General features: G+C 38.9%; 3 protein-coding genes across 3 annotated transcripts; 1 reads left to right on the top strand and 2 right to left on the bottom strand.

The window, feature by feature from the left end:
* Positions 1 to 98: 98 nt before the first annotated feature.
* LOC131435444 (translin-associated protein X-like) lies at positions 99 to 26,673 on the top strand. The gene is made up of 2 exons (XM_058603343.1): positions 99 to 451; positions 25,895 to 26,673. Exons 1-2 carry the CDS (start codon positions 186 to 188, stop codon positions 26,568 to 26,570), a joined length of 942 nt encoding a protein of 313 aa, XP_058459326.1. The 5' UTR covers positions 99 to 185; the 3' UTR covers positions 26,571 to 26,673.
* LOC131435439 (calcium permeable stress-gated cation channel 1-like) lies at positions 14,232 to 24,334 on the bottom strand. The gene is made up of 3 exons (XM_058603331.1): positions 24,097 to 24,334; positions 16,263 to 17,277; positions 14,232 to 16,200 (listed from the first exon to the last, which is right to left on the bottom strand). Exons 2-3 carry the CDS (start codon positions 17,209 to 17,211, stop codon positions 14,915 to 14,917), a joined length of 2,235 nt encoding a protein of 744 aa, XP_058459314.1. The 5' UTR covers positions 17,212 to 17,277; positions 24,097 to 24,334; the 3' UTR covers positions 14,232 to 14,914.
* On the bottom strand, positions 26,593 to 27,578 carry LOC131435453 (ADP-ribosylation factor-related protein 1-like). Its single transcript, XM_058603356.1, has 3 exons — positions 27,358 to 27,578; positions 26,862 to 27,286; positions 26,593 to 26,795 (listed from the first exon to the last, which is right to left on the bottom strand). The coding sequence occupies exons 1-3, from the start codon at positions 27,448 to 27,450 to the stop codon at positions 26,708 to 26,710; spliced, it is 606 nt and encodes a 201-aa protein (XP_058459339.1). The 5' UTR covers positions 27,451 to 27,578; the 3' UTR covers positions 26,593 to 26,707.
* Positions 27,579 to 27,974: the final 396 nt, after the last annotated feature.

Genomic DNA, 27,974 nt, shown 5'->3' on the forward strand with positions numbered 1-27,974 from the left:
TCTTGTTTCCATTTTTCATTGGCAGGTGGTGCTACCGGTAATTCAGCTTTGCGACAATGTGCCAATAAATTTTGAAATTCAATTTGGCATCACTGATCGGTAGCGGCTTGTTATTATTTCAAGATTAAATTATATTGTTGATAGCAAGAGTTTCGGTTTTTGTACGAGCAGCAGATTCGTTTATCATGAGTTATCATCGCGGAGGAAATCGTCGCGGCGCCAACTTCAACAAGGGTGGTGGAAATCGTTATGGCGGTGGCGGTAAACGTGGTGCCGGAAAGGATCTCGACGTACCGGTCGATGAAAACAATCCGGTTGTTCAGTGTTTCCGGGAGTATGCAAGGGAGTTGGATGAGAAGCACGATCGCTATGAGCGCATTGTAAAGTGCAGCCGGGATATCACCATCGAGAGCAAGAGGATCATATTCTTGCTTCATACCGTGGATGCGAAGTAAGTGGTGTTTTGTTGAAAAGTTTTTTTTTATATAGAGTTACTTTTTTAACACATGGGTGTTTTTCAACACAATCGCACATGGTTGCAGTACATTGATATCTAACAATTAATAATAGATTTATTATATCCGTGAAAATGGCAAAAATTTTAATGATACTATGAAATGGGTAACTATATCAAAAAGAGATGGACATTGTTTGTTTCATAGAACCGCTCAGAACTTGATAGATGTACCGATGGAACAAGTCATATTGATATTGAAACATTTGTATTGGATAAATTGAAGCGACAAATTGTTTTGTTTTTCAATCTATCTTAAAATAATAAACCGTTCGCAACGATACTCTAATAGAAATTAACACTTGGAAGCTTAAATATAAAAAAATGTCCTGATTGCTTATAGCTTTTGCTCGAATTCTTCGAATGGTATGTTAAAAGTCAGAAATAGTGAATCAACAGTAACATTGTTACCCAAATGATAATTTTAATTACCATGTTGAAAGCTGTTTCGTATTTTGTTGAATGTGTTGGAAAAGGAACAATTTGAACTGCTCTGCACTGACGAGTCGAAGACGAAACGTAAAGAATAGTGAAAACAGTTATGTGCCTATAGCACAAAAATGACTTTTAGCCAAACTCCAACATAACCAAGTATCAATGGTTTTAAAGAGCCTGTATCGCAGTCATTTTGATTCGGATGTGATAATGATGCTGTTTTCTGCATGTTTAATCATGCGTTTTTAGTTTTTCAACGAGGTACGGAACAAATTCGTTAATAGATTTATTAATGTTTTCCATATTACAGCGGCCAGTCTATAGTGACTGGAAGGACATCTTCCTTGTCGGTAGATTATATTAGCATTGCAAGTTTATTTTCTATATTTTATTTGAAAAGACAATCTTCGAGTTCGTTGAAAAACACTGAACAAACTTTCAGTTTGGACAAAAAACAAGTTTTAGTTAGTTTTCTTATTGCGATTTTTGAAAGGTTGAAACGGTTGATGTCTAGAAATACATGAAATGTCGAAATTTTGTGTCATTCCGACTCTTTTAACCAACTCTGGGAGTGGAGTTTTTAATCTTGAAAATATCCTGCATTTTTAAAATTCGACCTTCTGACGGGTTACCTTCCCATGGTCCGATTTGGCTCAAATTTTGCATTGGAATTTCTCCCAGGTGCTGTGGCTTTCGGGCGCTACCGGTTTGTGAAACTCGATAGTCTCTTTTTTCTCCAACTATCGATTGGCACTCAATTGTGTAGATCTACGTCAACAGTTCGAACAACTTCATAGGGCCTGTGCCTTGTAGTTTTTTGTCAAACAGGTTTTATTTTATATTTTTGTTAAAAAATCGACATGTTCTTTGGTAATCTCCCATACAACACTTTTAGGTAGGATTTGTAACTTTTTGTACAATTTTTTCCGCATACAAAATGTCCTTGACTGCCCACCGCTTTGTCGAATTCGCTGCTTTGATATTCTGCAGTAACAACAGCTTGGGAACTGTTCGAAATCCAAAAGATGACTTTGCGCTTATGCTTCACTATTCAGGACAATATACGGGATGTCTCTGGCGAGGATAATCATTTCAGGCCACAACTGCAAATTGCTTTGCCAATTCATAAATAACTTATTTATTTATTGTAAAATCAATAGACACATTGCAATCCTAATGATAATTTCTAATGCTAAATATGAGGTTGGCTTATATTGTTTTGCGTGGATGGTTGAAGTCAAATCCAGATGATACTCGATTGAACGATCTTTGTAAGCCTAAGACGAAACCGGTAATTCTATAATTGTTGCGGTGTAGAGGTTGTCTAAGAATTATTAGGTGCTAAGACGTTGTTACGGAGAGCGCGAGGACAAACATTGATGTGACTCTCGCAGAGAAAAGCGAGACAGTCAATTCTATTATTCAAAACAACTGCTATAATCAAAGCACGCGACAGTAACTTTTTCTTTGTGAACGTTATGTTTGAGCATTTTTCGGGTTTCGCTATCATACGATTGGTTTTGTCCCAAACGGCAAAGATTGCCAATTGCCGTTGACGGAATAATCGCATCTTCTGTGCTGCGGATGGTGTGATAGATCTTGAGGTCATCAGAGAAAGATACTCTTGGTCTATCCAGACAAAGATTTACATCGTTGAAGTACAGTCAGAAAATCAAAGGGCCAAGATGACTCCCCTGTGGAATTCCAGACGGTTCAACAAATTCCTCGGGAACAAAATCGTAGGTCACCAAATTCTGCTTCATGTGCTGGTTCGGACGTTTATTGACTCTGTACTACTTGTAGCTTTCCCTAGCAAGCAGTGTTCCGAACCGTTTGAAAGTTGACGTGTACATTCTGACCTCATTTCGAATTGAAAGACCGGGGTTAGCTTTAACACTCTTCTCAACACCTTGCTGCGCAGCTTCCAGTTTTATCGAAGGCGCTTCGATTGTTTTTCCACACTCTGGGTTTTCATGTAGGTTTTGAGCACTCGACAAACAGATGTTGTTTCTTCATCATCAGCATTTAAACCTGAAAGCTTATAACTGAAAGGATTTTCCAGGTGCACAATATTTTGTGTTCTTTCGATTTCCAATCGATGTTATTTCTGAACGCGATCGACTACTTTGATCAAATCAATTGCATCAGCTATGGAGATTAGAGTGACTATAACCAGAGTGACGACAACTGTTCGTTTGGAATGACAGCTTTGTTCCAAACGAGCAAACGACTTGTCAAATAGAATGGAAAGCTAACAAAACTGCCAACATTACGGATGAGACGTTATAGGTAGAGTGCCTATAACCAGAGTGACGACTTCTCATCCGTAATGTTGGCAACAATTCAAAACATTCCATTGGCTTTACATTGAATTGACAGGTCGTTTGCTCGTTTGGAACTGGTAGCTGTCATTCCAAACGAACAGCTGGTGTCACTCTATAGGCACTCTAATGGAGATGTAAACAAACCACTGTCAAAGATTTTCGATTCTCGATAATAGAGACGTGCAAGGGGCATGTGGCTGACAGTTTCACCAGCGTGCCTAGATTTAAATCCCATACTAGGATTCTAAATTTAAGCTAGCGAGAAATGAAATCTCCCGCATCGTCGAGCTCCCGGGTTACGACATCGAATCATAAAATCCGTTAGAAATAAGAGCAACGACCGATGTCGTCGTTTAAAGGGCTAAAATAAAATAATGTAAGCACTTATCTCGAGCAGGGCTATGACCTCCTCGAAGAAGGAAGGAATAGCATAAAACACATGCCTCGAGACAAGTGAATGACCTCCTTGAAGGGAGGAGAAACAGCTGGATTTAACTTGTCATAGTTGGGATCGCAAGCTGGGCAATGTAAGGAAAATAAGGAAATAAGGGGTCGTTGAATGCCTGTGTTCTCTCTCTTCCTTATAGCATAACCACGCATGCGCACAAGCCTAGGGAGGTAAGAAACACGAAATTCAGGCTTATGCGCAAGCGCGGAATAAATTAAGAATTAACATTAGACGTAAGTCTGTTCTAACTTGTAGTATATAAGCAAAATTTGTTAATTAAAATAGTAGTAGCAACTCAAAGGTTAAACTGTATTTTTTAAAGAAAGAACGAGCCCCACATTGTTTGGTGGCTTCATCCAGAGAGGACAAGCCAAAAAAAGAGTTTACCAGTAAAAGTGCTACCCAGGTCTTCTAAGACCTGAAAAGTGAACGAACATTTGTTCTAAGTGATACGCAAGTTAGCGTATAAAGTGTAGTGCGGCCTAAGTCAGGCGCACTAAAAATCGAACATTTGTTCTAAGTGATACGCAAGTTAGCGTATAAAGTGTAGTGCGGCCTAAGTCAGGCGCACTAAAAATCGAACATTCGTTCTAAGTGATACGCAAGTTAGCGTATAAAGTGTAGTGCGGCCTAAGTCAGGCGCACTAAAAAAGCGAACATTTGTTCCAAGTGAATACGCAAGTTAGCGTATAAAGTGTAGTGCGGCCTAAGTCAGGCGCACTAAAAAGCGAACATTTGTTCTAAGTGATACGCAAGTTAGCGTATAAAGTGTAGTGCGGCCTAAGTCAGGCGCACTAAAAATCGAACATTCGTTCTAAGTGATACGCAAGTTAGCGTATAAAGTGTAGTGCGGCCTAAGTCAGGCGCACTAAAAAGCGAACATTTGTTCTAAGTGATACGCAAGTTAGCGTATAAAGTGTAGTGCGGCCTAAGTCAGGCGCACTAAAAAGCGAACATTTGTTACAAGTCAATACGCAAGTTAGCGTATAAAGTGTAGTGCGGCCTAAGCCAGGCGCACTAAAAAGCGAACATTTGTTCCAAGTGAATACGCAAGTTAGCGTATAAAGTGTAGTGCGGCCTAAGTCAGGCGCACTAAAATCGAACATTTGTTCCAAGTCAATACGCAAATTAGCGTATAAAGTGTAGTGCGGCCTAAGTCAGGCGCACTAAAATCGAACATTTGTTACAAGTCAATACGCAAGTTAGCGTATAAAGTGTAGTGCGGCCTAAGACAGGCGCACTAAAATCGCACACCCGGATTCAGAAGCAGTCGCCGAGCAGCCGGAAAACGGAAGCCATCGCACTACTAGATCATCTTAATTGTTAAAAGAAAACAAGGTAAGAGAGAGAACATGGCGTCGGGAGGGATTAAATACAAACAGAATAAAAAGGGACATTGCCAGCTGTGCGATAACCCCGACTCAGCAGACAATATGGTCTGTTGTGACGACTGCGACAGATGGTTTCATATCGTCTGTGTGCGGTTGGATCATATTCCAACTAAGGCTGAGTTTTGGGCTTGCCCAAAATGTACGATAATAAAGGCGCAAATAAAAGCGCTTGAAGGTGAGGTCGCCAATTTAAGACGATCATCAGAAGAATCGAGCAAGGGTCTCCTGAGACAGTCAGAAGAGATGTTTCGATGCCAAAGAGAGTTTTTTGCCGATCTAGCAAATAACATGAAAGGTGCATCATCATCCAAGCCAGGTGTGTCCAAGGGCGGTTCCGAAGACGCGACCGCAAAAATGGTAAGGATGTTTGCAAGGCAATCTCTGATGGAGTTGCCCTATTTCGATGGATCATTTAAAGTTTGGTCCAAATTCGAGAACACGTTTAAGGAGACAACAAAAGAAGGCGAGTTTTCTAACTTAGAAAATTTGACTCGTCTCCAGAAGCATCTTAAGGGTGATGCATTAAAAATTGTGGAACCTCTATTGCTAGATAGCAAAAATGTTCCAAAGATAATGGCTACCTTAAAGGAAAACTTTGGTAACCAACAGAAAATATATAAACTTTTCAGAAACGAAGTAAAGGAACTGAAGAATCCTAGAATGGAAGTTCCAAAAAGTGTCATAGAGTTTGTAACGACGATTGATAATCTCGTTACAAACATAAAGATAACGAACTCTTTAGGATATATGCAAGATCAAGCCCTGATAGATGAAATCTTAGACAAATTGCCATTTAATCTAAGACAAGACTGGGCTCGAAAGGAAATTGATCGTAAGGATACTGCATCAGAAGCACATCCTTATGAAATTCCAACACTAGAGGATCTTCTCCAATGGTTGAGGCCTCAACAAAGAATTGCACAGGAACTAACAGAGTCGAAATTGAGAACTGATAAACAAATGAAACCTAAAGATAAGGTTTATACGCATCAAAGTTTCGATACTAACAAAAGAAAGGTATCTTGTTTTGCCTGTAATAAACAACACAAAACAACAGAATGCCCTACGTTCTTGAAGTCAAATGTAGAAGAAAGAAAAGCCATACTCATAAAGCATAAAGCATGCTTCAATTGCTGCAATTATGCCAATCATCGATTGAAAACGTGCCTTTTCAAGAAAAGGTGTGAGGTAAAAGGATGTACAGGTAAACATCATACACTGATACATCAAAATTCAGAGAACTCAATCCTGGTCTCTGAGAAAAAAGAGAAGGAGGCCGAAAAAGTTCATTATCATGAGGAGAAGGGAAAGGTTTTGTATCAGATTATACCAGTAACATTGAAAAATAATGATAAACAGGTTGACGTACTAGCGTTTTTAGACCCAGGTTCGTCAACAACATTAATTTTATAGGAAGTTGCCAGACAGCTTGGAATAAGCGGAAAACAGAAACCGTTAACGTTGTCTTGGACAAATGGCGAAGAGCAAGTAGACAAAGGTAGCGAGGAAATATCAGTTCGAATTAAGGGCTACAAGGGGAAGACGTATCTGTTAGAAAAGGTACGAACATTAAAGGAAATGTCTCTGCCTACGCAATCCATTCGGAAGAAGCAACTGGTAAAAAGTTATCCTTACCTCTCAGATGTTGAATTTAGTGATTACAGAAACGAGAAACCAAAACTTCTGATAGGATTACCGCATTCTAATATCATGCGTGCTATCGATACTCGTTCAGGAAGATTTAATGAGCCGATAGCTCAGAAAACTAAAATTGGATGGGTAATATACGGGACACAAATGGACGATCGAAAACAAAATAACTTTTTAATGATGATTAATAATGACGAGACTTCCGAAGAAAAATCCATGAAGGAAATGATGCGTAGTTATTTCTCGACTGAAGAATTTGGCGTTATGGTACCGAGTAAGCCTCTCATGTCTAAGCAAGACGAAAGAGCTTTACAAATTATGAAAGACACGATTAATTATACAAATGGTCAATATGAAATAGGACTATTATGGAAAGAAGATAACGTGTCGCTCCCAGATAGTTATCAAGTTGCCTTAAGCAGACTAAAGGGACAAGAGAAAAGGATGCGTGAAAATCCTGAGTTGCGAAGGTGGTATAATGATAAAATATTGGAGTATGAATCAAAGGCATACGTAAGAAAATTAAACCGAGAAGAGTTAATGCAAGATTCAAGACGAACATTCTACATACCGCATTTTTCAGTTACAAATCCAAATAAAATTCCTCGAAAACCGAGGCTAGTGTTTGACGCAGCCGCAATTATAAAAGGACAATCCTTGAATTCCAAACTACTTTCAGGGCCTGACGCAACTACGTCTTTATTAAGTATTTTAATTAGATTCAGGGAAGGGAAACTTGCGGTCACTGGTGATATTCAGGAAATGTTTCACCAAGTTAAAATTAAAAAGGACGATCAAAACTCTCAACGTTTTCTGTATAGATTTGCAGAAGAAGAGGATATGTGTGTGTACGTCGTGCAAGTAATGACTTTTGGTGCAACGTGCTCACCGTCGTGTGCACAATACGTTAAAAACCAAAATGCCATTAAATTCCAAATCGATTATCCAAAGGCGGTAACTGCGATAATTGAAAACCACTATGTGGATGATTATCTCGACAGTTTCGATTCAATAGATGAGGCTAAGGAAACTGTGGGAAATGTAATAAAGATTCACGCACACGGACATTTTAATATAAGGAATTTTGTAACAAATTCCAAAGATTTGAAAAACTCATTGTCTGAGGACAAAATTATGCATAAGGAAGAAATCGTGCTAGGCGATGACGAGCAATCTTATGAAAAGGTTTTAGGTGTCTATTGGAACGTCGTCGATGACACCATAAGATATCGAGTAAAGATGTCAGACTTACCTGAATGGCCTACTAAGAGACAATTACTATCCGCCAGCATGAGCGTTTATGACCCATTAGGTTTGATATCTAATGTAACAATTAAAAGCCGAATATTGATCCAAGACTTATGGAAATTAGGGATCGGCTGGGACGATAAAATCCCCGAACCAATGTATATGGAATGGAGCAAATGGGAAAAGCGAATTGACAGTCTAAAAGGAATCAAATTTCCAAGATGTTATTCTTATCTCTCAGAAGGAGTAAAAAGAGAGATACATACGTTTGTTGACGCTTCGGATAGAGCATTTGCAGCGGTTGTTTATATGCGAACAATATTTGATGACCGAGTCGACGTAACCATAATAGCTGCGAAGGCCAGAGTCGCGCCAACTAAACTCTTATCAATTCCCAGACTGGAACTACAGGCCGCGGTCTTAGGAACTAGGTTAACTGAAACCGTTTTAAAGAGTCTGCGACTTAAGGTAGAAAAGGTAATATATTGGACAGACTCGACGGTAGTCTTGTCCTGGATTCAATCTGATCCCAGAGAATACAAGCAGTTTGTCGGCCTAAGAATTAGCGAGATTCTAGAATGAACATCGATGACGCAATGGAGATGGGTGAACTCGAAGAATAATCCAGCCGATGAAGCTACAAAATCAACAGAAAGAGAATCCATATGGAAGAATGGTCCAACATTTTTGAAAGAAGATGAAAAATTGTGGCCTCTTAGACCGATCAAGTTGAATACCAAGGAAGATATAAAAGTAGTGAACTTAGTCAAAGAAACTAATTTCACGAAATTTGAATTTATAAACATCGATTGGTGTTCGAACTGGAAACGTGCTAAACGAGCCGTAGGAAGAATCCTGATTTATGTCGACATATTGAGATCAAAAATTAAAAATGAATCTTACGAACGGATCGTTACAAAAGAAGTTTTAGATCGAGCAGAAAATATTATACTACGAAAGGCACAGTGGGAAGCGTATCCGGATGAAATGAGAAAATTACACTCGGACTTTCCGATAGATAAATCAAGTAAAATAATAAACTTAACGCCATTCTTAGATACAGATGGATTAATGAAGTCGAAAAGCAGGATCGAAAATGCAACTATGCTTCCGTACGGTACTAGATATCCTATTATATTACCGAAGAAGCATCATGCAACTTATTTGATATTACAATTTTATCACGAGAAATTTTTTCACAAAAAAATGGACGCAGCAATTGCTGCAGTTAGACAAAGGTACTGGGTAGTTGACATTCGAGCCTCGATGAAAAGGACAAAAGGTGCATGTCAAAGGTGCAGGAACGAAAGAGTTCGACCTAATCTACCCAGAATGGCATCATTACCAATATGTCGGCTGAATGCGAACGTAAAACCGTTTACCTTCACCGGAGTTGATTACTTCGGTCCAATGACAGTTTCGATTGGAAGAAGAACGGAAAAAAGATGGGGTGCGTTGTTTACTTGTTTATCAACACGTGCTGTTCATATTGAAGTAGCGAATAACTTAAGCACTGACGCCTTTTTTGTGTGTCTGAAAAATGTAATACACAGAAGAGGAAAAATTTCACAACTTTACAGCGACAATGGTACCAATTTCATAGGTGCAAATAACGAAATAAAAAAGATTCAAGAAAGGCTGGCAGGTGATGGAATAGAATGGTTTTTCAACCCGCCATCCGCTCCGCATTTTGGTGGAGTATGGGAAAGAATGATAAAAGAAGTTAAAAGTATAATGCCTTCACTTCAAACAACTATGCCTGAAGATATATTACGAAGTGTGTTAATAGAAATTGAGTTTATCATCAACAGCCGACCGTTAACGCATATTCCTATCGAATCAGAAGATGATGAAGCGTTGACGCCAAATCATTTTTTATTGGGATGCTCAGGGGAGGCCGAACCAAATTTAAACGACGTCTCAAAGGCAGAAGCTACTCGACAGCAATGGAAAAGAGTGCAGCAAATTACGAAAGAATATTGGTGCCGATGGGTAAGAGAATATTTACCAAACCTCGCTAGGAGACCAAAATGGCAAGAGTCATCGACCTCTCTAAAGCTAGGAGACATAGTAATTTTTCCGGATGAAGAGAGAAAAGGAAAATGGATAAAGGGTCTCGTGGTTGAAGTACGACGCGCTAAAGACGGTATAATTAGGTCCGCCGTCATAAAAACACAAAAAGGAACAGTAGTAAAACCTACAGTTAAATTATCGGTGCTAGACGTAAAGTCTAGTGAACCAAAAATAAGTACCGACACTCAAGATGAAGTGGAGGTCTCACAAATGGAAGGAAACAACCAACAGAAAATTGCCATCGAGTCTAGTAACAAAAGACCAACCCGAAGACAGAATACAAAATTGAAAAATATTTGTTTGGCAGCCTTAGCTTTGATGATGATAATATGTCAAGCATTTGGAACCATTGCTCCTGGATTGATTGCATACGATTGTGCGAATCTGGAGATAAATATAACTACATATTCGTTGCTGGACGTAGCACCATGTTTTCCACCGACAAATAATTTAACGACAATAGAAGTTCCAATACAAGTTTTACAAAAAAATGCAAAAGGATCTGCTCATGCGTATCAATGTAAAGTCATCTTGAAAAGATCTATACGACATTGTGGGATGCATTCTCACACGTCGGACTATCAATATGGCTATTCTCATTCGGTTAAGGAATTCACGAATGAAGAGTGCAGAATAACTCACTTACTGAATTCAGTACGTTTGACTCAAGAGACTAGAATTAACGAGGTCAAGAGAAACGGAACGAGTCATGGAGAAGTACTAATAATCGGTCATGTACAAGGAAGCTCGTGTAAGGGTGGAATTTACCGAACACCATTTTACACCTGGGTAGACGCATTGGTTTACTATGAGTATGCAATTTCATTGTACGACTATACAAGTTCTGTGGATTATGAAAATGATCAGATAACACTACGCAACGGAATAGTTTGTACATACTCCCAAGGGAAATGTTTAGACGGGGAACAAGGATATATGACATGGGATATAAACGGCGATAAACGTTGCGAAGACGATGAATTCGAAGTAATTTATCAAGGAATGGTAAATAAAACTGTGGATGCTGGTAAGAAAAGAAATACGCAAGCCGTGTATAGCGCTATTTCAGACTCACATGTATTTTCCGTCAGAACCAGAGATCCAACTCGTATATGTGGATACAATGGTTACAAAACCGATCATCCGAGAATATTGATCCTAGAAGAAACAGAATTCAAATCGCCATTCAAAAGACGTCCGAATGGAAAAAATTATGACTTGTTTACTTACTTTAACTCAAAAATCACGCTAGTAGAGAGCTACATTGGGCAAAAGTTTGAGGAAATCTATAATACAATTATGACAGAAATGTGCAAGGTTGACAAGACAATAATGGAGACAAAACTGACTCTAGCTCGGCTCAATCCAACGGAGTTCGTTTCAGGGATAGTGAAGCGATCTGGATACACAGCTGTTGTAGCAGGAGAGGTTTTACACATTCTGGAATGCAAACCTGTCTATGTCACGCATAGAACAGCGGAGCGATGTTATCAGGAAATCCCAGTAAAGTATAACGGGACTGAAATGTATTTAGCTCCAGTTTCAAGAATCCTTCAAATGAGGGGAACCGAAATAGGTTGTACACCAATCCTTCCTGCGAAGTATATGTTTGGCGGAAGATGGTATACTACAGATGGTCGTTTGAGAGAAACGACGTCGCCAAATAAATTAACTACTGACATAGTCACGACGTGGACGTATACGCCGCTACCAAGCCTAATGCAAAGCGGAGTTTATGATGCCGATAGCATTGAAAAGATGCGTAATATGATTTATGATCAAGGAGAAAAAAGAATCGCTTCAAATGTACTTCATAAAATTTTAGCGAGTCAACAACCAAACCTACAAGGATATAATTTTGACGCCTTAGTATCGGAAAGAGTGATAGAGAACGCTCTGAATAGATATTGGGAAAAATTAATATCTTGGACGACATGGCTGGGAAATTTAACTTCTACATTCTTAGGAATTTACATGATAGGGAGAATATTGAAGTTTGTGGTAGACACAATAATGCATGGGCGTATATTGTACGATATTTATGGATTAGGGTGGCAGTTAATTGCTTCATTTTGGGATTCACTGACTACTTTCTTGTCTCATAGAAACTCGTTGCGAAGGTCTCAACAAGAGGCAGATAGGAACGAAATAAATAACTCAGGCGAATGTGAAAGCGTTCAAATAGAGGAAAGGAGAACTGCACCATTATATCCTACATTAACGAGAAACGATTAATATCAGCCACGGTATTTTGTAAATCGATGTGGTGGATTTACGGGGGTTGGAAATGTGGCTGACAGTTTCACCAGCGTGCCTAGATTTAAATCCCATACTAGGATTCTAAATTTAAGCTAGCGAGAAATGAAATCTCCCGCATCGTCGAGCTCCCGGGTTACGACATCGAATCATAAAATCCGTTAGAAATAAGAGCAACGACCGATGTCGTCGTTTAAAGGGCTAAAATAAAATAATGTAAGCACTTATCTCGAGCAGGGCTATGACCTCCTCGAAGAAGGAAGGAATAGCATAAAACACATGCCTCGAGACAAGTGAATGACCTCCTTGAAGGGAGGAGAAACAGCTGGATTTAACTTGTCATAGTTGGGATCGCAAGCTGGGCAATGTAAGGAAAAGAAGGAAATAAGGGGTCGTTGAATGCCTGTGTTCTCTCTCTTCCTTATAGCATAACCACGCATGCGCACAAGCCTAGGGAGGTAAGAAACACGAAATTCAGGCTTATGCGCAAGCGCGGAATAAATTAAGAATTAACATTAGACGTAAGTCTGTTCTAACTTGTAGTATATAAGCAAAATTTGTTAATTAAAATAGTAGTAGCAACTCAAAGGTTAAACTGTATTTTTTAAAGAAAGAACGAGCCCCACAGGGCATATAAATTTACTTTTATCATCCATTAGACTAAAATGAGTCGAAAAATGTTAGTCCTGTTCATGAGCCAGTCTAAATCAATTTTAGCAATTGAAAAAAAAATACAGAGCACCAAACAGCAATTGAAAAAAAAACAGAACACCTAAGAAAAGAGAATGAAATATGAGAAGGTGCTCTCAAGCCCGACTATTGAAGTGGGTGGGTAACGTCAGAGATAATACTGGATGACGTGAATACGAATAAAACGTCACACTTCTGAATAGCTAAAAGTGTCCTCATAAGTTGATATATTGTGTGAATTGTGCAAAGTTTTATTTCTTTATTTCCAGAATTGTAACGATGCACCTATTCTGAAGTACGACAAATTTTATACCTACCCAGATGGTAACCCGAAATTGCAATGTTGCTGCATCAAAACCGACGCCCGAGCACGAGAAAGACAAACAAGCGTCATGAGTGTTTTTAATACTCGTTGAAACCTAACATTTTAGAAAATTATAATTCTGAGCAGAGATGTCGATCTCCTCTGTATGATGAAGAGCTAGCAAAATTTCTCCCCTCGCCCTAACAACTTCAACGAGTGTGTGCACGCATCACGAGTGCGCGTGTTTATTTTCTTTTACCTCTGGCAAAGTGCTAGCGCAGAGCTATCAAATTCTCTGAGGTGAATGCAGATATTTTCACAGAAGTGTACACGCCAGTGAACACTCTATGGTGTATGGTTTGCGTATAAGAAGCGTGGGGCACGCAAAATCAACAAAAGAAAAAACGAGTTTTGCATAGCAAGGACAGATCTACTCTCTATTAATTGAAGTTCACAGACGTGTTTGCTCACCATCACGCGCCAGTGATCAGGGTGTATTTAGGTGAGAGTACGTGAGAGCGATTCATGCGAAGAGCTTCTATCAACAAGCACACACTCAAAGTCTGTCTAATGGACACTGGAAAGAAGTGCGCTTTCTTTTTTGTGGGTGGGCTCCCCATGGATCCGCAGTGTAGAAATGAAACTTACACACTGGTGTATCACTGTAGTTATTTCCTATTACTGAAAATTTGATCGCAAATTGTTGATTATATTCCCGATAGTATGGAGGAAAAAAATGTTATTGGGTTGAGTACAAAAAGAGATATTCACGAGTTCTACTCATTCTTGCACAGATTTGGAACACATAAATTTTTGGAAAAGGCGCCCCATAGTAAAGTTAGTCGTGAAATGCGTCACCAGAGGCTTCGGAACTGCACAGGGTTCAATAAATCAAAACTTTAATTCTAAATGAGTTAAAATATATAATATATTTCTTATTATTATGATTCTTTAGTAGTACTCACAGTTTCATTTTAGCTACAATAAGGTGTTTCGAATGTGTGAAGTATCTTCGCTGTATTTTTCAAATGAGTTCAACATTTTAACATTCTACCATTATGCCATTTCTGATTTTCTCCGAATTAATGTATCTTTTCTTAATAAACAAGTTATCAATTGATGTGATAAATTATAGCGGAAAAAAAGTTGTAATAATTCGTTTGGGTAAGCTTCTTACGATGAAATTAACTGTTTTTTTTTGGACAAACATCAGGATCTAAAATCCTTCGTATTCTGTTTACATCATAAGCCATTCTATTTTCTTACAAGTTAGTTTTTTCATATTAATATACTTCACTAAAACACAGTTAATTTCTTATTTGAATACAAATATCCGTTTCAGACGACAAACGAAATACATTCTCCTCAAAGCACTGAACATTTCATAGGCGTAAAAATAGTACAAATAATTTAAGGCGGTTGCTAAGTAGTCTACGTAAAAAAAAGGTCAAAAGAAACAAAAAAACAACATTTTCGACAAACCTAATAGCTGTTGCTCGTGGCCAAAAGCCACATACTAATGAAGAGAGTAAAAGAATGAGCAAACTGAAACAAACTGCAGCACGAAAAATGGATGCCGCTTTATACTGTAACACTTCGGCCGGCATCATTCATCACAATGTCCATAGTAGTATCCGATCCATAGCTCAGATGGGACGGACTATCGGATACCATCCGCCGATTGATGAGTACATCGGCCACATAGACAGGAGCTGGTCCTTCCGTTTCCACGATGCTAAGTGGTTTGGTGGTGCACTTCTTGATCGGTGACATGAACGTAAACATAAACAGTGTGAGGCAGAGGGCCAGAATGAGCACAATAGCGCGAAATTCCAGTTCTCCGGAACGGATCCAAGCGAGGGCACCCATGATCGACAGCAATGTGACGACGGAAAATTTAGTCATCGTAACGGCGGTGCTGTGTATTTGGCCACCACTGCCTTGACTGATCATGTTCGATGGAGCGAATGCGAAGTATAGGTTGTGTTTATCCACAAAGTGTTTCAGCATAATGTAGACCATGGCGAACGGCATAATCAGAGGGCAAGCCAGACTGTAGACCGTACTCATGGTGAAAACCATCACCATCCAGGCGTAATGGATTCCGAATGGAAACGTGATCAAGATCGTTTTACGTATGTAGGGAGTTTCAGCACGGGACTTCGCCGTGGACAGCTTCCAAATGTAGCAAATGAGATCGGGGAAGCGTATCAACTCCAGAGCCGTACCGATGAACGCTGCTGTGATGATATAGTTCACGAAAAATGCACCTTTATCGGGTATGAATATGCACTCCCAGCGGTAAGTTTCGTTCGAATGAAGGGTCCACTGGAGGAACGTTTCGGCACTGGTCAACCCGAGCGATGGTAGGATCAGAATCATGAACAGTAGATAGCCGAATGTCTTGGTCATGATGACATAGTTCTGCCGCGATCTGGTCCAGTGCGAAAGCCATGTGTCCGAGTAAGCCACGATTACCGGCATCAGGGCAGACAGCGACCATAGCAGCAACGTGGGTAGGAATTCCGATATTAGTGGACTGAATTTATTAATCTGCGATGTCGTATCCTTCGTCAGTTTCAGTGTGTCTAGCAGATTGACGATAATCACCGGAGTTGTCAGGAAAAATAGGAACAAAAACAAAATCAAATTCACTGTGATCCATTTGCAGTACCATTGCGCGGTATCGATGCTCAAATTTTCCCAAAATATATCGGACGGTGCCGGTGCAAATGTCATATCCCAGTTTCGATAGGTAGGTTTAAAATGTAATATCACATGTTGAGCTTCCTGTGCCGAGTTGAGCGTGATAAACGCTATTCCAAGTGGTTCATTCAGAGCGGACGCTCGTAATCGACTTACTTGACCTATTCAAAAATAGATGAAATCATGTTCTGACTATTGAAAAAGATTCATTCGTTAGACAAACCTGCTAGTCGGGCTTCTTCTTCTTTGTAATACTCTAGCGCATCCACCTTCTCGCAGGTGAAGAAGCGCGTTTTAGCCTGAATGGGTGTCCGATCGCGATTTCGATGCACTTCGCAATAAATTCTCGCATCAACAATCCTCTCGTACTCTTCGGCTGCCTTTATTAGACTACTAATGTTGTAGGTCAACTGAATATCGTCGATGCCCACGTCTGGGAACAGTTGCTGTAGATATGTTCGGATGGCTCTTTTGTCGCAATCAGACTGGGCCATATTTTTAGCCATTACTGTTCTGGTCGGTGCCGTCTTGAATGCGTTTCTGCCCGAAGCACGCCGCATTATCAGCACCACCATCGGCACATACGCAATGGCAAACAGCACGTGAACCCACATCCACGATGAGTTCGGATCCAGATTGGAAATCGTGGTATGCCCGAAAGAATTTCTATCTCCGCTGAGCGTGCCGGAAAAATTAATCGGCAAAATGATGGCAATCGAAATGGTAGTGATGATGCCCATCACTACCATCAGGTGCCTCTGGAAAGACAGATAGTGCACTGCGTCTGGTCCGCTGTGCATTAAAATCTGCTCTCTGGTGAGTCTCCACGTCGCCATTATCCACGAAAAGAATCCTCGATCGACGTTCATACTGGCATCCGTTGTCTCCAATCCAGCCCGACTGCCAACACCACCGTGAGCGTAGAACAGCTGGGTCCACCGTTTATTCTCACCATGGCTGTTTACCAGTGCTAGCCGACCGTAGTCCCACGCCTGTCGCCGAAGCAAAGCGAACAGCAAAATCAGGAAAATCCAGGCAATCACGTTCAGCAGCAACGTTTCCGGTATACCCTCGTACAGGGTGATTATGATTTTGGTTTTGTTGAACACCAAGCATTCATCTCGGCTCGGTACGTCATAGCTGACCGTGGAAAACGTTTCGTTGCTTTCCATGCTGCCGATGATTAACTGACGGTGCTCTACCGGAGGCAGCTGGACATAGGCGGCGAGACGAAGGCACTGTTTAGAAAGAAAGAGAGAGAAGAATAATCAATTAGTTCGTAAAGATGTTTCTATCGTACCGGGTGCGAGGTTTTTTTTCTTCATTTGTCATCTTGCGATAACAGGAGGGACCGACCGAAACGTGGAGATAACAAACAGGCGTGAGTTATAGAAATCAACTTGCGCTAGGAGATTGGATCTCACGTTCATTTTTTGTCAGAACCTAGAAATGTATATTATTGTGTGTGTGTGATTTTAAATGCAAAAATGGAATATCACAAAAGGGGGGAAACTAAGTAAACCGGCGCTGTTCATGAACGGTAATATTCTTTCGTAGCGACACCGGCAACGAATGACAATGAGCCAGTAAGAGGTTTGATACATCGAAGTAAATATTATGATAAATGTATTCTTCGGGTAACGGTTTCCGGTGAAATGACTTTTGGAGAAATAATCTTTTTGATTAGCCGAAAACTGTCGTCAAGCCTTTATGATATCAAATGTCTTTGCCGGGCGAACGATAGAGAAGAAAATATACTGATGGCTAGGAAAATTTATGACGAGTGTTTGCCTTTCTTGTGCTCGGACGACGGTTCTTATGTGTTGCGCGATATAATATTTACGCGTTAGCTACTGAGTAGATATGACAGGTGAAAATTGGATTTCTACGTTTTTCCTCCGCCGTTTGCTGAGTAGGACATTTCAAACAAGGCAACTCATTTTGTTCCACTCAGATCCAGAGCTCTATATTTCATTTCTAGAATTTAGTTGCAAAATCCAGCATCTGAATACAGTTCCTAATCCGGAGTACAGTCCTTGATCCAATTCCAAAACTCAGGTTCAGAATCTAGGAATCCACATTTCGGCCAACTGCTATTGACAAACAGAGTACCAGAGTCCATAAGTCCATAAGATGTTAAGTGTTTTTTGTCGTGAATACGACTTACTTTACTATGGGGTGCCTTTTTAAAGTTTGCCCTCTGAAAGAGTGATAAGTTTTTGATCGTGAATATCTCTTGTTGTATCTAACGAATCAATATAATTTTTGCTACATGCCATCGGAAATATGATCACAATATTATGATAAAATTTTCAATTGTGTGACATAATCTCAAATAATTCAAAATTAAACTTTTCTTAAATGTTTGGTATGAACGAGTATCAAAAAGGATAATTCATAAGGCGCGTTTGCCTTTCTCGTATTTTGAAAGCTCATAGCTCAGTGATCTGTGAAAGGATTTATATTATCTAGCTACCAATAGAATCGAAATTTTTCAACTTAAACATGTATAGCAACAGCATTGAAGTATTTCAATAGTACACTATTGAAAAACCTGTTGCATTTGACCCATATCAACACCAGCCAATCAGAACGCGTTCTGAGGCAGAAAACAAAATATCTGCTGCTGTACAACAAATCGTTCGAGAAAATGTTCCGAACAGTGCTTAATATCGTAGTGAGTTCCACAATTCGGTCTTTCTGAAAGGCATGCATGAATCCCGTACAGCATTCTGATAGTTTCTTTCAATGAAATGCAAATCCGAAATGAATTAATCGACTTTAAAATTCTATATGCTTCTATTTTTATAGCCGTTAGGACCGCCCATTAGTGAAAAAGCTACAAACCAAAATACGTAAAAAGAAACCTCTTAACAAAAATTGAATCAGTTTGGATTCTATCGCCACTGCGAGCAGATGTATTGTGTGTCGTTTGCAAAGCTAGTTTCGCTTCCGACAAGTACGATTGCGTCACAGTTGCTAGTCGTTTGTATTGGTGAAAAAGCAACGAAAAAGGGACAACGGTGGAGAGCATCATACAAAATCAGCCGTTCTAATGGCTCAAAAAGTTTTATGAAGAACTATTAGAATTTCTTCTTCGCAAATCGAAGGTAAAAATCCTCAGTTTAGTGCAAATCTAGAACTGTTTGATTAGATTTGTGCATTTTTCGCTGTGTGAAATTCACAGTAATCAAGTGAAGCCTTCTTTGTTTTTGCGTAAAATGTGGAAAAGGGGAATGCTTGCATAATTCATACAATTGATCAACTAATTGATATTCGGAAGTGTTAAGGAACATGTCAGTTGTTTTTGTATTCACGACATCCAGTTATGTCTCTGACATTACCCACCCACCTTTTTCAGCCAGGAAACCGTTTTTTACTGACAGACAAATGAATGTTTCAAAATCAATAATTTTAGGGTGGCAAGTACCCGGAAAAAATCGCGAAAATCTGGAGAAGGGAATTTGGTTTCACTGGGAGAAACCCGGGAAAACGTCTGAAATTTTAATGCAAAACCGGGAACAATATTACTAGTCCAAATATGAGTACCAATTTTCAGCATCATGATTTTTTTCACTCAATAAATGGAAAGTAGGATGCAATACCCACTTTAACGTTTGAACGAGAAGTTCAGTAAAAGTGTTCAAACAAATTACACCCTTGCCTTGGCGGTTTTTTTATGCTGTTCATTTTTACGCAAATTGTTGAAGTTGCGCGGTTTTTTTCTCGCGGATTACCGAAGCTACGCGATTTTTGAAAACGAATTTTCAAAATTATGCGGGATCTGGTTTTATCCTGAAATTTTTTTAAGTCAACTCTGATACTCTGACAACTTTTTGGAATTACACCAGATCTCGACGGTTCAGGCATTCCTAAGACATTTGGCATCAAAAAAGAAATGTTCGATTTCGAAAAATATCAAAATTTTTTCATGTCTCGAGACGTTTCATGCATTTCTAAGACACTTGATAAGAAAATAATTGTTTAGTTTTGCGTTTCTTTACGCGGATTTCCGAGGTTACGCGGTTTTTTCACGTGGATTTCCGAAGGTACGCTTTTTTACGTGGATTTCTGAAGTAACATTTTAAATTTACCAAAGAAAAATTTTTAGACCTGATATCAACGTTTCATGCATTTCTAAGACATTTTTTTTCGATCTTTTTTTCGATTTTTCAAACACACTCCAATTTTTCACTCATTTCCGAAGTTACGCGGTTTTTATGTGAAATTTCGAAGTTATGAGATTTTCTTGTTTTGTCTTAGAAATGCATGAATCGTCGTGATCTATCGTTATCCCGATTTTTTAAGTGACAATTTTCGATGTTTTTTTCAAGAAAATATTTGAGATTTAAAAAAATATACATTTCGATTTCGGAAAAATGAAAGGCATCGACTTACTCATCACGTCAGAAAACTCAAAATTTTTCTGAATCCCAAAGTCGATTTTTTTCAAAGTTTTGTCGAGATAACACCAGATCTCGATGTTTCATGAATTTTTGAAAACATTCGGCAACATTTTTTTTGTGAGTGTACTTGTGTGAGATATTGATTTTAATAGGATTCATAAAATTGAAAAAAAAATGTCGATTTTCCTCCATTTGAAGATTTTTTTGAAGATCCTCAACTATTAGGTGTACAACTTGGCTTCCGCTGTTTTTTTTCCAAAATTAGTGCTTACATATGTATTATTCAAAGTATTGTCCGTCGCTAGCGACAACTTTCTCCCATCTTTCCGACAATTTCCGAATCCCGGCTCGAAAAAGGAGTCCTCTTTTGACGCTATTCATGATGCAAACCATTTTTCTACTCTTCGAATGATTGAAAATGTTGATCTGCCAGGCCGTGTGCCATCGAACGGAATAGGTGGAGGTCAGAAGGGGCGACATCTGGGGAATACGGCGTGTGGGGCAAGACTTCCCATTTCAGCGTTTCCAGGTACTTTTTAACCACTTTTGCGACGTGAGGCCGAGCATTGTCGTGTTGGAGGATGACTTTGTCATGTCGCTCTTGATATTGTGGCCGCTTTTCTTTTAGCGCGCGACTAAGGCACATCAGTTGCGTTCGGTAGCGATCTCCTGTGATGGTTTCAGCCGGTTTTAAGAGCTCGTAGTAAATCACACCGAGTTGATCCCACCAAATACAAATCATAAGGTGGCGCCGTGAATATTCGGTTTTGCCTTGGACGAAGTAGCATGTCCGAGCTTTCCCCATGATTTTCTGCGTTTAGGATTATCGTATCGAACTTACTTTTCATCACCGGTTACGATTTGATGTAAAAACCCCTTACGATTTTGTCTTTTAAGCAGTTGCTCACATACAAATAGACGGCGCTCGATGTACCTCGGTTTCAACTCGTACGGCACCCAGTGTTTTGTTTTTTTTCTGAACCACGCCCAGGGCCTTGAGACGTTTAGAAATAGCAAGCTCTTCTTGGGTTTGGCACGAATCTTCATCAAGCAATGCTTCTAGTTGTTCATCTTTGAAGGTTTTTTCTCTTCGACATCGAAATCACCATTTTTAAAACTTTGAAACCACTCCCGACACGTTCATTTACTCAGAGCAGCATCACCGTGAGATTCTGAGAACATTCGATGCGCTTAAGCTGCATTTTTTTCGAATTCTAACAGAAAAGTAAAACTTCCCGCAAATGGCGAGAATTGGGCCAATAAACAGACATTTTCGAGCGTGAAGAACAACTGTCTTGAAACGGCGATGACAATTCGTTAGGCACTGTACACACTCACTTTGAAGGCATTATCATCTATGTATTTTGACCAGCCTCAGCCGATACAGCCACCTATCGAAAAACGGCGGAAGCAAAGTTGTACACCTGAAATGTATTCCATATTAAAATTACAAGCATATTCAGTCCCAAAGTCGATTTAAAAAAAAAAAAAAGTTTTTTGAGATTACACCAGATCGCGACGTTTGACGGATTTTCGAAGTTTCGCGATTTTTTTACACGGATTTCCGAAGTTCCGTTCCGATTTCATCAGAGGGTTTCGTTCATTCACTTTCACTTCCGGAAAAAACAAAGAATGCTCAGCACGAAATGCTTTGAGATTGCAAGCATAGTTTTCCAGAGTGACAAGCGTCCATTTTAGGAATTTTTGAAGAATTTTTTTCTGTACTAAAATTCGATTCTGGAAGAAGAATATCGCATACGTTATTGGATGGAATCGGTTTTTCGGAAGGAAAATTGTTCCTTGTTAATTCAATGTCAACCTTAATTATATCTTTTTATTTAGCCCCGATTTTACCTTCTTAGAGTCGTTACATTTTTATTACATTTGGAATTTCATTATTAAAGTAAACACTGCGCTTAGGTACAAGTCTAGGTGTCTCAAATAGAGATAGCTTTACGTCTGCTCAGCGGTTTTTATCGTTAACTTTTCCAAGGATAATTTTTTTAATATTACCATTTAATTCTGTTATAAGGTTCTAAGGTTTCTATCGAATTGCTGAGTGGTGTGGCAGTTCAACATGAACTGTTAAGCACTGATGAGCTGGAGACGAAATATAAATACAAAATGATAATAGTAATAAATCCGGGGCTACTTATACCCAAAACTCGAATGCAGAAAAAAAGGCATTCTCTTCAGGATAGTGTATCACAAGTCAAATGATACGATGGCTAAATTCCATTAGATGAATTTTGAATTGGTACCACTTCCAGGTAACTCCGCTCAAAATTTTGTTTGAACATCAAATAAGTCAGTGGAAAATAATCATCACACATTTTATACTATTAAATGATAATAATCGCAGTATTATGTTGATAGTGCTCCGGGTGCATGTGATTATCAATACACATCATATCTGGCGTGCCTGGAAAATATTCAATGTCGCACGCTAGTATTTCCGAAATTGAAATTGTGTCAAAAAGGTTATGACGATCGGAAAATATAGGTCCCACACTGAGGGTACAATTAGCAAGAACAGAACTAAATAAATTAAATCAATCTGAGCATTGCAAACAGCTAAATTTAGAATGGCTTGACCCAACATGTACAGAACCCGTTAGCCTGATTGTGTTTCATGTAAAATGTATGAACTGTGCTTCTCCACTGGACCTCGCTTGACATTCAAAGCGAAAGGTTTACGCTTCATAACTGGCTTCCCAAATTGACATTAATATTAGATGACTCTAGGATACAATCCTACGTAGCATGGAATCGAAACAACAAAATAGCCACATATGTTTGTGTTCTACGGCACAGGTGCAAAACATGAGTCACCGTCAGTTCCATCCATCACTTTCCATTACGTAGTCGTCTTTATCAATGAACTTCACACTAGCATAGTTAGCAGAGCCTACCGCGACGTAGTAATCACAACTCCTTACATCGTGCGGTGATCTCTTCACAGCATAGCGATCATTTCTTTGTATTCAACTCGGTCCTTGATTTGATTTCATTTAAATCAAATTGAATTGACTCTAATCGCGAGTGGCTTCCGTGACAACTTGTTACTCTTTTTATTTGGCTTTTCTTCTTTGCTACAATAGCAAGTTCACGATCGAGTAGAGAAGCCCCGAAATACAACAATTGAAATTTATTAAATTTTCTTTGAATACCTTGCGTTGAGAAACCTTTCAAATATTCAAAACTAAAAATAGTCTTTCTTGGTTGAAAAAAAAAATTAGAAAATAACCAATTAAAATGAACTTTTCATTTCCAATAATCGAATGATGGTGCGATTAATACACATCGCGAACATAAAAAAACACAGAGAAAACGAACAGAAGGGGTAGGAGCGTTGGTCATACTGTTCGCAACGTATCGAAAACACCACCAATCGTACACTTTCGATACAGCAAAATGTGCATTAAAAATTGGATGATTAATTTGAATTTAAACGTAAATGTGATTCGTCATATTTTTTGAAAAATATATCCCTTCGGGTTGCGCAATAAATCGAAGGGTTTATTTTGCAAACTACCCATTTTCATCGTTCCATTACTTTTCCGACAATCATAATCCTATGATGCGGTAAAATGTGTCACGCAATCACAACCCACTGTTGAAACCAAAAGGAAAACATTTTCCTGTACTTACCTCCGTTCCAGGAGTACAAGTTATAGATTTTTCGACTGGTCAAAAACTAACGTCCTACTGACGTACTGATTTTTGCACTAAATTCTTAAGAGTGAAAAGTAATGATGGATTTTGCTTATTTTGTTGCTTCTGTATTTTCAGTAGCAGCAGCAAGCTCCGTTCCGTTCCGTTCAAGCGATTTTGATGTTTTGAATTTGGTGATGGAATGGAATGCTTTCGTAAACTGTCTGTATCTCTCTCTGCTGATGTAATGCCATAATAAGATTCTTGACAGGTAGTGTCAAAAAAGTGCGATGGTATTCGTGTTATTTGAAATTGTGATGCCAGATTGCTGCAAGTCGAGAAAAACTCACGAGTTTTTTGTTAATGGTGGCCATAAACCAACCATCAGTATTCACTTTGAAATGGAAATTGCCGATCGTTTAATGATGCATTTCTAAACTCTATCAGTTTAATGGATATTTTTTTTGTGTGTGACATCATACATGAACGATTAACTAGGTTTTGCACGAACATGACATAACCTCACAAAAATTATCAAAATGAATAAATTTTGACAGCTATCAGTGGTTTGTTTATGTGTTCATTGCGTTCATTCTAATTTGAATACGTGTTAATAGATATGTAAACAAACCACTGATAGCTGTCAAAAGGTGAACTTGATTCATCCGCAGTTCATTGGTAGTTTATTCGAGTGGTCATCGTGCAAAACCTAACTGAAATGACTGTTGAGTTCATCCGGCCAAACAACCGGTATTTTGACTGAAGCTATTGAGTTCAGTTTCATCCGATTATGGGTTATGGAGTTATGGGATCTGCAAATCTTTCTTTATTAGTCATATTTTGAAATGACCACCACAACAAAAAACTGATGAAACTGACATAAAAAGTGAAGGATCGAAACGCAAAACTGAGTTAACGCCACATACGCTCAGTTTATTTATTTATTAATTTATTTAATAGGAGCAGGGAAAAGCCGAATGGAGCTGAAATCTCATAGTCTCTCCATCAGGATAAAATCTCTTCATTTTTTATATCAACAGTAGAGATGCCAGATCTGCAGATTACCTGTATAGTGCTGCAGACACTTTTTATTTTTTGTTGTGCAGACTTTTGAAAAAGTCGAGAGTTTTGCCGACTTTCGGCAAAAGTTTCAGACTTTTGAAATTTCCGCGACATTTCTTTTTGCTTGCCAAGTCAGTTTTGCGTATCATTCTTTATAGAGAAACTGCTGCCAGCAAGACTTTTTCCATCCAGTCTGCAGATATTCGAAATTTTTACCTGACATCCCTGATCAACAAATTGCAATTCTTCAACCGATACGTTAGTAAATCGTTCAGTTATTGTTCATTCAAACTGTCCGTAAAACTGAACGTTTCAAAGTTATGCGAATTTTCAAAATTTTGTGATTTTCTTGTTTTGTCTTAGAAACGTCTAGTTATCTCGAGAGGGTCCTAAAACATTTAGCACCAAAAACAAGCGCTTACCACTGTTTATTATTTTTTTGGTCAATGTCTAAGAGTCTCAATTAGGCTCCCAACTATTTTTTGTGCATTCTATTATGCTAAGAACAGACTCTTGAACTCTCCAACCTGCTAAGGGGCGGGTAGGGTCTAACGCGTTTTGAAAAATCTTTTTTTTTTTCTTTGTATTTTCTAATAGTAAAACATTTCAGGAATTTTTCATCAAATATTCAAGACTATCGGAACAAAGTTCATATTATATAAACATTTTATTTGAATTAAAAATCACAAGTACAAGAGCCACTGATCTCATATTTACGTTTGTCTCTTTTCAGGAAAAATAACCAGTCACGTGTTTGCGATGAAGCTAAAAAAAGACTGGAGTCTCTCTGTCAAACCCATTTCGTCACGATTGCCAAGGAACTACACGGCTTGGATCCGTATCAGTACACACGGGCCTATACTGCCGGTTTGCAGGAGTTCATCGAAGCTTATACATTCCACGAGTACGTCTCCACTCAGATCATTTCCAATTGGAAGACTATTCAGAATCAACTTACATACAACATTCCAACCAATTCGGACGAGAGTGGTTCGGATGAGGATGAAGAAAACTCTGATGATGATAAAGACAACAATAAAACACCGAAGAACCAGATAAGTTGCCTATTGCCACCGCTGGATTTTGTTTTGGGAATAGGTGACCTCAGCGGTGAAGTTATGCGCAAGTGTATCAACTCGCTCGGTTCTGGGGACGTTGAAAGTTGTTTTGATCATCGTCGTTTTATGCAAGAACTTTACAAAGGGTTCATATCGGTGAGCAATGCTAGAAGTCGTGATTTTTCGCAGAAACTATTCACGTTGAGACAAAGTTTGCTCAAAAGCGAGAACGTATGTTATAATGTGAAGGTACGCGGAGGAGAAGCCGCCAAATGGGGCAATACTGAAGATTGTGCTTTTGTTAACATACCGAAAGATAACTTAGACGAAGATGAGGGTGTATTTTTCTAAGATCAAATAAGTCAAACTGAAATTTGCTTTGCGTTGGATTTTTCATTGCATTTTTCTTACAATATGTTATAAATAAAACGGCAACTATTGCCGATTGGAATAATATTGCACTCCAATAAGAGCGTAGGCCTAGACAATCACGTGTCTTCCGATTTTGGAGGACGTGCGAATGAATTCCGTTTGATAGATTCCACTAGCCATTTTATGCCTTCGTCTACGCCTTCCCTAGGAATGCAAAATGGGTTATTCATTTAATTGTATTAGAGAAATATCCTTATTTCCCAGACTTACCCAGTCAGTGCCGATACTGGCATAACTAGACAATCTCGCCTTCCGATTAAATGGCCGGACTCTTGAAATACTGGTTTAATTTCTCTGACCCCCATGCAATCGGGTAAATCTTGCTTATTAGCCAGCACCAGCAGCGGTACCCCGGACAGGTATTCATTCCCAATCATTCTATCGAAAACTTCCTTCGACTCGTGCATCCGTTCTCGATCGTTAGAATCCACCACGTAGATTACGGCATGAGACTCGGAGTAGTATTTATCCCACAGTGACTGTAATTCTTGCTGTCCGCCCAGATCCCAAAAGCTCATTCGGATACCCATGATATCTATCTGTCCTATATTCAGTCCTACGGTTGTGGTGATTTTGCTCGGATTCATTCCCCGATAGTTTTTTGTAAATTTTGTTTTTGCCGCCTCCAGATAGGTCTATCGCAAAAACAAAAAAATTATGGTCATGCGTAAATAAACACTGAAACTGCCACGCAAATTAGTATTACCGTTTTACCAGCGTTGTCCAACCCTAAAATTAGTATGCAATATTCATCCTTCTGTGTAAGGTATTTGTAGAAGCCACTGAGTAATGTATACATATTTTCGATCCGTTCACTGCACCTGTATGTATATATTTATGTCGAATTCAAGCGACAAATTTCTGTAAATTTACTGTTTTACACAAAAAAGTTTCAATTACAGACGAATCTGTTTTGTTTTGTTTTGATCTAATTGACAAATTCGTATGATTTTGACAGATGAGCTACGGTAATCTGGAGCCGTTCTTTTTTTTACAGTGCAGAGGTTAATGGCGTAAAATGAACATCTTCAATTCATTAGCCACCCTTACACAAGACAATATTGTTGTCAATTAGGTTTTTTACCGTCACTGCTAACCTCAATCGGATGAACACATTTTGACAGTTCAGCAGTACTGTTTGTAAACAGAAATTTCTTTTGTTTGTTTATTGACATTTACGGTCCGTATCGCCTAAATAAAGTTTTAAAACATTTGTTCACGATTGAATACGGTTCGTTTTTGATATTTATTAAATTAAAGTGACTAGTTGAAAAGTGTAAAGATGATTATTTTAGATGTGCTCTTCGATTTTTGTTTAAGCTT

The sequence above is a fragment of the Malaya genurostris genome, chromosome 1 (assembly GCF_030247185.1).
Source record: "Malaya genurostris strain Urasoe2022 chromosome 1, Malgen_1.1, whole genome shotgun sequence".
NCBI lineage: Eukaryota > Metazoa > Arthropoda > Insecta > Diptera > Culicidae > Malaya > Malaya genurostris.